A 9975-nucleotide genomic window follows, 5' to 3' on the forward strand; every position below is an offset into this window, starting at 1 on the left:
TTTGGATGTAAATGCTTTGTATTGAATAATGGTAAAGATAACTTAAGAAAATTTGATGCTAAATTTGATGAAGCAATTTTTTTAATCTACTCATTAACTAGCAGTGCATATAGGGTAATCAATAGAAGAACTTGATAATTCAAGAATCCATGCATGTTGTTTAGGATGAGATAATGGACCTTGAGGTGAACCCTCTTGAGTCAAATAAACCAATTGCAGGTGATGAAGATTATCTAAGGGAAGCTCATGAAGAAATGTATTTAAATGAAAATACTCCCTCTAAAGTTCCCCATGTGCAACAAGAAGATGACCATAGAATCTATCAACAACCATAAACCCAAGAACATTGGTGAAGCTCTTCAAGATGACAAATGGTGTATAACTATACAAGAAGAGCTGAATCAATTTGAAAGGAATGAAGTTTGGAAACTCATTCCTAGAGAAGAACACTACCAAGTAATTGGTACCAAATGGGTGTTCAGAAATAAATTGGATGAAGAAGGACATATCACAAAGAACAAAGCAAGGTTAGTTGCTGAAGGCTACTGTCAAGAAGAAGGTATTGACTACGATGAACTTATGCACCGGTAGCCAGGGTAGAAGTAATTAAATTATTACTTGCTTATGCTTCATTGATGAAATTCAATTTGTATCAAATGGATGTGAAAAGGGCATTTTTTAATGGTTTCATTAAGGAGAAAGTGCATGTTGATCAACCTCCTGATTTTGAAGATTTTAAATTTCCAAATCATGTTTACAAATTAAAGAAACATTTGTATGGTCTTCAACAGGCACCTAGGTCATGGTATGAAAGACTTAGTAACTTTTTGATTGAAAGTGACTTTTTTAGAGGAAAGGTTGATTCAACCTTATTCATAAAGAAATTAGGAAGTAATATCTTGCTTGTATAGGTCTATGTAGATGATATAATCTTTGGGTCAACTGATAATTCCCTGTGTGAAGGTTTTGCTAGTATAATGCAAGGAGAGTTTGAACTGTATATGATGGGAGAACCTTTATTTCCCAAACAAAATATTGTAGAGAAGTCCTTAAGAAATTTGGAATGGATACTTCCAAAGAAGAAAACACTCTCATGGGCACCGCTTGCTATTTAGACAAAGATGAATCTGGGGTAGAGGTAAATCAAACTATGTTTAGAGGTATGATAGGATCTTTGCTTTATCTTACAGCTAGTAGACCAGACATAATGCAAAGTGTTTGTGTATGTGTTAGATATCAAGCCAATATAAAAGAATCTCACCTTGTAGTTGTTAAGAGAATTCTGAAATATATCTTAAAGGCACTACCGCATGTAGGTTATGGTATCCTTCAGATGCAACACCTAGTTTAATAGGTTATTCAGATGCGGATTATGGGGGTTGTAAAATTGATAGGAAAAGCATTAGTGGAACCTGCCATTTTCTAGGTTGTTCCTTAGTTTCCTGACACTGAAAGAAATAAGTTTGTGTAGTTTTGTCTACCATAGAAGCAAAATACATAGCTGCTGAGAATTGTTCTACCCAAATACTTTGGATGGAATAACAACTTGAAGATTTTGATATCTTCCTTGATCACATTCCTTTAAAATGTGACAACACTAGTGCCATAAACTTAACTAAGAACCCCATAATGCATTCTAGATACAAACATATTGAAATTAGACATAACTTCTTAAGCGATCACATACAAAAAGGTGATTACATCATATAATACATTGACACTATGCATCAATTGGCTGATATTTTCACTAAGGCATTACCCAAAGATAGATTTTATGACATTAAAAGAAATTTAGGAGAATTAGATTGGTCTTAGGATTGAAATTTGAGTTAATTTTGTATTTTTCGTAAATCACCGCTCAATAATCAATTATTTACAGGTCATAATCGATTATCTCTACACTAAGAATATTCTTTTGATTCGCAAATAATCGATTATCTCAAGACTTTTTGCGTAATTGGGTTTTCATACGGTGATAATCGATTATTGTTGATCAATTATTTACAACAATAATCGATTATCTGCACTTTTCTAGAAAATTTTTAAAATGATAATCGATTATCAATAATCAATTATCACATGACATTTTAAATATTAGTCGTTGTAATTGTCCAAAACGGCTAGTTCCCCTTTTCCTCTATAAATACTACCCATTAATCGATTAAAACCCAAATTTGCACCCAAACTCTGCCCAAACTAAGATCTTTCAAGCTCTTTTCTCTCATTCTCCTACAACCTATTTGCACTCTCCTTTTCACATCTCTTTACTCTTCAAACTCCACTTATGGTATCTACTCCAACCTCTAGCTTGATTAAGATGTTGATGATTTGTAAGAAGAGTGGGGTTGAATGCCACCCTTTGCAAAAGTTTTGGCATTGAGTGCCAATGTGTATGTTGGAATTTTCTTCTCCTTTGACTTGTTTGAGATAGAATATTCATGGTTTTTACATATGTTTAAGAGTATTGTGGTGTGCTATTAAGTAACAATATTGTTGTGAACATGTGTGGTAAGTGTTGTTAAAGGAATTTCAAGGAGAAATTCCTAGTGGTGATTGCACTAGTGTATGTATTGATATAATGATTCAGTATCGGGAGTTATCCGATCACTCTAATAACTATTCAATCTGAAGTAGAGAATGGTGGGGTATGTGTTGAGAGTTGCAGGAGGTCCTAGTTTAGGGGTTTTACCTTAGCCAAAGATGATTGATGGACTAACCTTGTGTGTGACAACTTGGATGGGTGAGCTGTTCCACCACTTCAAGTGCATAACTCACTAGAGTCTAGCATCAATACATGTATCTAGATAATTGAGTCTAATATGAGTCTTTGTATGTGATATGGTTATGGTTATGAATAATATATGTGATAATATATACAGGTTTTCTTATTACTCTTTTTGCACATTAGCTTACCCATTCTTTTGTGTTGTTTTTGTTTGTGCTTTTTTTTTCTGTTTACCATGATCACTTTAATTACGTGAATAGATGATAAAACAGTTGTTAATCTAGTTCAGGATGATGGTGGAGATACAATATAGTGGTGTTAAGATGATTTTGTTTGTATAAGTTTTATTTTTAAAAAAAAAATTTATTATAATTTTGATAAGTATAATATTATCTTTCAAACCATATTATATATATATATATATATATATATATTAAATATATGATATTTCTTTTAGTAGTTTCTTGCTATTAAAATTGAATGTTGTATATTTATGAGTTCTCTTGTTACATATTATCTAAATTTATCAATAAAAGGTATATAATGTTATTTGGGATTAAGAAATTATTTCTCTATCTACCATTCTTATAAGCATTTATGTATGAAAATATTTCTCATTCCCATTTTTATATCAAATGATTGATATATAATACTTCATGCTTCAAATTATTAATATAAAAAAAATGTTAAATATGTTTTTAATTTTTTAACCTTAAACAAAATTAGAATTTATTTGTATTTAAAACTTTGGTATATTCCGTAAATAAAATTAGAATTTATTTATATTTAAAACTTTGGTATATTTGATTCTTAAATTTTTAAAAATAAATATACTTTTAATTTAATGACGTTAACATTTTGTTAATGTATTAAATATGTTTCATTAGTATTCTCCAAATTTTTTAAACGCACTAAATATAACAATAAAAAAGACCTAACATTTATTTCAACAATATGTTTGATCAAGGATGTTAAAGATCAAGTTCAACCCATTATTATTCGTTTTCCTCTATATGTTAAACTTTATCTTATATTTCTAAATTTTTTTTATTCAGTAATTATAATTAAATTAAAAATATATATAATAGAATACATGATATGAAAAAATATAGTAACTAAATTAAAAATAATAATAAAAAGTGTCATGTATAAATGAAAATTCCAAAAGATCAAATTAATCCAAAAATAAATAATAAAATCACAAAATATAATTAAATTAAAATAAATACAGAAATAATATTTAAACATATTCTACTTTATATATGTCAATCTCTTAAACACATAGTTTATTCCATATTTATAACTAAGTAAACTGATTTAACTACTTCTGCATGCCACATCATTTTGATATCAAACAAATTTTTAGATGAATAAAAACTATTTATAACCGAAGAGACACATATAGATAAGTTTATGTATGTCTATTTTTTTATGATTAATAAAAATAAAATAATTATTAAAATAAAAAATATATTTTGAAAACAATTTAATAATTTTATTATAGATATTTATTTCATTGTTTAGGTTTCTACTGTGAATAGTTAATTGAGTTTGAAATGACAATTATCTATATAATAAAGTGGTAAGAAGTTATATATAAGTTTAATACCTATTTTGGTCCCTCTTTTCAGGGGGTTTGTTCAAAGTGGTCATTCCTTTTTAAAAAAGTTCACTACTAAAGTTTTACTTTTTGCAAAAACTGTGCAAGTTAGTCCTTTTTGCTAACGGCGTTAATTTTACTAATGGCAAAACTGCTAGCTGGGAAATATTTGATGACTTGTACAAATAAAATTCGTTGTAGTCTTCGTATTGGTTTAAAAATGTTTATTGTGGTCCTTGTGTTGGTTTAAAAATGTTTATTGTGGTCCCCTTTTACTAAAAAAAATGTGTCAGTAAACTAAAGAAATTTGATGTCTCACATGTTATGCAGAGCCAAGATCATCATGTCATCTTAGAAGGGTAAGCCATTTGTACATTATTTAATACATGTTAAAGATTTCATGTGTGATCCAGTAATCCATGCGCTAACCTTTTCGGAAACTATAATCACAATAATTTGAAGTTTATCAGTGTAGTTTCACGTGTTATATTAGTAAGTGTGGAGATTTGAAAAAAGAACACATCAGTTTTGGATTGCAACACATGAAATTTTAGCTACTGCTTTTAGAGAAAACCACAAAAATTTCCACAAGATCATTTTTCATTGATAAATTTGTGAAGCCGCTTCCTGTCTCTAAGTAGTTGAGGGCTTGATCGAGCATTCCAGCATGGCTGCATGCTGCTAAAACACCCATAATAAACATTTTTAAAGGGGGACTACAATAAACATTTTAAAACCAACACGAGGACCACAATAAACATTTTTAAACCAATATGAAGACTACAACGAATTTTATTTGTACAAGTCATCAAATATTTGCCAGCTGGCAGTTTTGCCGTTAGCAGAATTAACGCCGTTAGTAGGGATGACAAAAAAATCCGCGGGCACGGGTATCCGCGGGTAAAACCCGCGGCGGGTAGTTACTACCGCGGATGTTTACTACCCGCGGGTAACGGGTAGCAGGTATTTTAATACCCGCTTCTAAACGGGTAGGGTACGGGTAGTATACTATCCGACCCGCGGGTACCCGCTACCCACAAAAAATAAATAAAAAAATTAATTTATATATTTTTTAATTAAATTTAATTAAAAATAAAATAAAATTATATTTTATTAGATTAAAATTAATTAAAATTAAATTTTAATTTATATTTAATTTAATTTATATTATATTATATATAAATTTTTGTTATTTTATTTAAATTTTATTTTAAAAAATATAAAACATATATATTTTTTTATTTTTTGCAAATATCCGTGGGTACCCGCGGATACCCGCGAATTTCTAAAATACCCGCGAGTATTTTTTAAGCGGGTACCCGGCGGGTAGCGGGTCGGGTGGCGGGTACACTTTTATCCGGCGGGTCGGGTTGCGGGTAGACACTATCCGTGTCCGACCCGACCCGTTGCCATCCTTAGCTGTTAGCAAAAAGGACTAACTTGCACAGTTTTAGCAAAAAGTAGGACTTTAGTGAACTTTTCAAATAAGAAAGAACTACTTTGAACAAATCCCCCGAAAAGAAAGACCAAAATAGGTATTAAACCTTATATCTATAAGAATGTGTATAACTATTTAAAGGAAATTGGTTTTCATAAGTGTTCGGTTTCGGTGTATACATTACTATTAATTTTTTTTTTTAAAAAAAATTGATTAAATTTAAAGAAAATGAGTCACTTAACAGAGAAAATTGATAAAATAATTAAATCAATTAAAAAAATAGTTAAAAAATAAAATTGAAAATAAATCTTACATATAGAATATTAAATAGTATAGATAATAATAGTGTAAACATGTATATGATTTTTTTTATATATTAGTAGCATATTCAAATTAAAATAATTATATGTTCACTTTTTTTTTTATTGTAAAACTTTTTTACATTAGAAAATTGGAAAATAGTAACGAGTAATTGTTTAAATGTAAAGTAGTTACTGAAGGCTAAAATTGGAAGGTTTACTTTTGTCGTGTTGGGTACGCTAGTCTTCCCTTTTATATGCTCAATCGCTCTCTCTTTCTCCCCATTTCCTAACATCCTGGATTCCCTCCCAACAAAATTTAACATGCCAACCCTCACCAATTTCTACGCCATTCAAGATTTATCCCACCACAAAACAAAAGACGATTGCTGGATTCTCGTCGGTGGAAAGGTATCACCTTTTCAACTATTAACACCCTTTTCTCTCCAATTCCCTATGTGGGTTTTCTCTTCTTGCTTTCATACCTTTTATTTTGTATTAAATCTCTGTATTTGTGCTTATCCCTCTGATAATTTCTGTTCTATTTTCTTTAGTATTGCTTGCCCTCTCGGATTTTTTGTTGCTCTTGATTTGATTTATTTTCTATGATGTTGTTTGGAATATGTAGTTTAAGGTTTTGAACATTTTCGTTGTTTTTCCTACATAACTGAACTAGTAAATGCATGATCTCCTAACTAACTAACTAACTAAGATACTTCTCTATCATCTTGTTCTTAGTGGAACTTTACATAGCTTTGGTTGTGGAATACCTCGTATATCTTATGTTTTAGTTTTTCTCCCACACTTTTGAAATCTGTGACATTTTGTTAATTCTACTACTTTAGTATGCTATTTGCCAAACATTTTATAAGCTAAAACAGCGTAGGAGTGTCCATTACTGTGACAAATGACTAAATCTGTTACCCTTTTTGTTTGAAGAAAGAAAGGATTAAAAGCTGTGGTTGGCTTGTAATGAACTTTGATATTAATTCGTGACACACTAAAACTCAGATAAGCTTTTTAGCTTACTATTTTTTCATATATTAGGCAATATTTCTCATACTTTTAATCTTTATTGTTCTTGTATAAGGCATTGTTTGCTTTCAATTTTTATCTTGCATGATTCAACTGGAAATAAATGATTGAAATTTTGTTCCTGAATCTTCTGATTGAGAGCCTGATATAACTACCAGACCATGGGTTTGCCAGATACTAACGTGGTCATCCTATTCTTCCTTGATGTGTTACGTCATTCTTATGTTTATGTAGTTTCAGAGGCTTCTTGCTGGCAACTGTATCTCTTGGAAATTATTTTTTCTCTGTATTAAAACATTATGCTAAAAGTGTCTCTTCTCAAAGAGGGTATTTTGAACTGAAAGAAAATAATCTACCTACTTTTCACACAGATTTTCACGAGCTTCGTGATAACATGAAGCTTTACAGTGACAGGGCTGGTAGACAACTCAGGACGAAACCAGAGGAGGATGAACCTGATACCAACTTAAGATTTAAGACTGATAGAAATATATTCTTGAGGGCTTAATGATCCCTCTCATTATCTTCTATTTATAATGGAAATCACAAGAGTACATGGAACACTAAGAGTCTGCACTAGACTACTAAGTACAGAATTAGGTACAGAACTAGGTGCAACTCATTAAATATTTTGCAGACTAGCCTAAATGATGATACTTATATGTAATGATTCTAACACCAACAAATTAATAAGGACTATTAGAAATAAAAAAGATAGTTTAGAAAGAGTTAATCCTACCCTGTGTTCATCTCATAGTATCATTTGGGGTTAATTCTTTATAGGTTATATTCTAGGCAACTTGTTTGGTTTTAGATTAACAAAACCTAAGTTAGAATAGGATTGATATGTGTGCCATATGCTTTACAATTAGGCTAAAGCTCTCAACCACAATTCTATAAATAGGAATCAAGTGATCTTCACAACTTGGAAAAAAATGACATTGATGTTGGTTTGAGAAGTGTGTGAATCTTCTTCTACTTAAAAGCTCTATCTTACGTATATCATATTATATCCTAAGTGGCTACACTCCTGTCTGTTTGCCTAATCTTGGCGAGCATATCGGAGTAGGAAGAGTGTGCAACTATTCCATGTCTAAGAACTCCAAGATCAGAGTTCAAATTGAACTTACATGTATGTTTCCCTTCCTTTTCCATCATTGATTTCTATTATTTCTTCTTCTCTTCTTTGAAGCTTGCTTGATCAAACCACTCTTAACCTATAGCAACCAAGAACCAATCACTTCTAAACCCCACCTTACACCTTGCAAACCTCATAGCCTGGTTAAAAACATCACCAATAATTACAGCTTTCAAGAACCTAGCCAATAACTACCAACCCTACTACAATTTCTGTTTCTCCTACTGCACACCCATTTAATGGTTGGTGTGATATCAGATTCCCATTTTAGTCTTTTCCGCTCTTTAATGAACTCTATCCTATGGTTGTATAATCACAATGTTATATGCTTTGTTGCTATCCGGTCTTCCAATGGAGCTTATTGTGTATTTATGTATTTGTAATTATTTGGATACAATTGTGAAAACTTACCTATGGCTAATCTTTACATTATTCTTGAGTGAGTGTGGTTCGTAATATATTTTTCCTTTAGTTTAAATCTGTCCCCACTGGTTTGCTACATTCTTTTCCAGCCACAAGCTGTTGACCCAACTTATTCAAGCTTCTTTGGAAACCAGCCTCTGTTATTCTCAATCCATACTTTTCTGTTAAGTTTTTTGAATCCAAAATCCAACCTTATAATTGCTCTAGCTGCTTGAAGCTTCCAAATGCTCTTCACAAATGTCTTTTCCAAATGTTCTCAATTGTTATTCTATTTGTTGACCTGTTTTGTCATTTGCCAATGCAGGTATACGACGTGACACAATATTTGGATGATCATCCTGGTGGAGACGATGTAATCCTTGCTGCAACAGGTACCTTCCTCAGCTTCCTATATTCTTCATTACCCTTTGGACTGCATGCAAATCTTAGTATGGAAAAATTCATCCAATGTCAGTATTCAAATCTAAATGCACCTTTTATTCTATACTTTAATGAAGGGAAAGATGCAACAGAAGAATTTGAAGATGCTGGCCACAGCAAAAGTGCAAGAGAACTTATGGAGCAGTATTGCATTGGTGAGCTCGACCCATCATCTCCAGTTTCCACCTATTCTGAAAAGTTCATGCAGCTGACAAAGCAATATTGGGCTGTTCCTGTGACCGTTGTTGGTATCTCAGTGGTAGTTGGTTTCTTATACTTACGTAAGAAGTAACATTACACAAAGTCTGCAATTCAATTTATATTAATGTTGCAAATCATTGCAACAAATTTTGTTGTATTCATTTGAAAGATAGATGTCATTAGAAAAGACTGGCTTATTTCAATATGGTAACAATTGATTATATGCATAATAGTACATTAAACGATTGGTCAAAGAAGATGATGAAACATACGCATTTTCAGATTTATTGATTAATTTGCGGAGTCTTATTTTTCTGAGTGAAGGTCATGCAAAACAAAACCTTTTGTTCTTCCATTGATGGATACAAGTACTTCTTAACTATAGTTGATTACTATAGTACATTTTAAGGAGGATACGACAGACATTGAGAAGATCTCGATGCTTTCTCTCAACAATTCCATTTTGTTGAGGAGTGGCAACACAAGAAGTGACATGAAAAATACCTTTGGTGTTATAAAAGTCATTATCTTATTAAAGTCTTCCATTATCTGATCTTATTTGCTTTAAACTGTAAGAAAATTGGTTTTCCGTTAAAATAATAAAACTTTGGAAAAAGGGTTTGACATCAGTTTTGTTTTTAAAAAAAAGAACCCAGTAAATCTACTATAGTAATTAACTATAGTTAAGAAGTACTT

The 9975-nt window shown here is 31.2% G+C and overlaps 1 protein-coding gene across 1 annotated transcript; it reads left to right on the plus strand.

Moving 5' to 3' along the window:
• The first annotated feature begins 6334 nt into the window (after positions 1-6334).
• LOC106753408 (cytochrome b5) lies at positions 6335-9574 on the plus strand. Its single transcript, XM_014635208.2, has 3 exons — positions 6335-6473; positions 8963-9029; positions 9156-9574. The coding sequence occupies exons 1-3, from the start codon at positions 6387-6389 to the stop codon at positions 9368-9370; spliced, it is 369 nt and encodes a 122-aa protein (XP_014490694.1). The 5' UTR covers positions 6335-6386; the 3' UTR covers positions 9371-9574.
• Positions 9575-9975: the final 401 nt, after the last annotated feature.

This window comes from Vigna radiata, unplaced genomic scaffold (genome assembly GCF_000741045.1).
Source record: "Vigna radiata var. radiata cultivar VC1973A unplaced genomic scaffold, Vradiata_ver6 scaffold_228, whole genome shotgun sequence".
NCBI classification, from domain to species: domain Eukaryota; kingdom Viridiplantae; phylum Streptophyta; class Magnoliopsida; order Fabales; family Fabaceae; genus Vigna; species Vigna radiata.

Bases quoted from the DNA above. Each gene is read 5' to 3' on its own strand.
- LOC106753408 (XM_014635208.2), top strand. From the start codon at position 6,387: ATGCCAACCCTCACCAATTTCTACGCCATTCAAGATTTATCCCACCAC. The intron at 6,474-8,962 runs GTATCACCTTTT...TTGCCAATGCAG, and splicing joins GGATTCTCGTCGGTGGAAAG to GTATACGACGTGACACAATA. The intron at 9,030-9,155 runs GTACCTTCCTCA...ACTTTAATGAAG, and splicing joins TGTAATCCTTGCTGCAACAG to GGAAAGATGCAACAGAAGAA.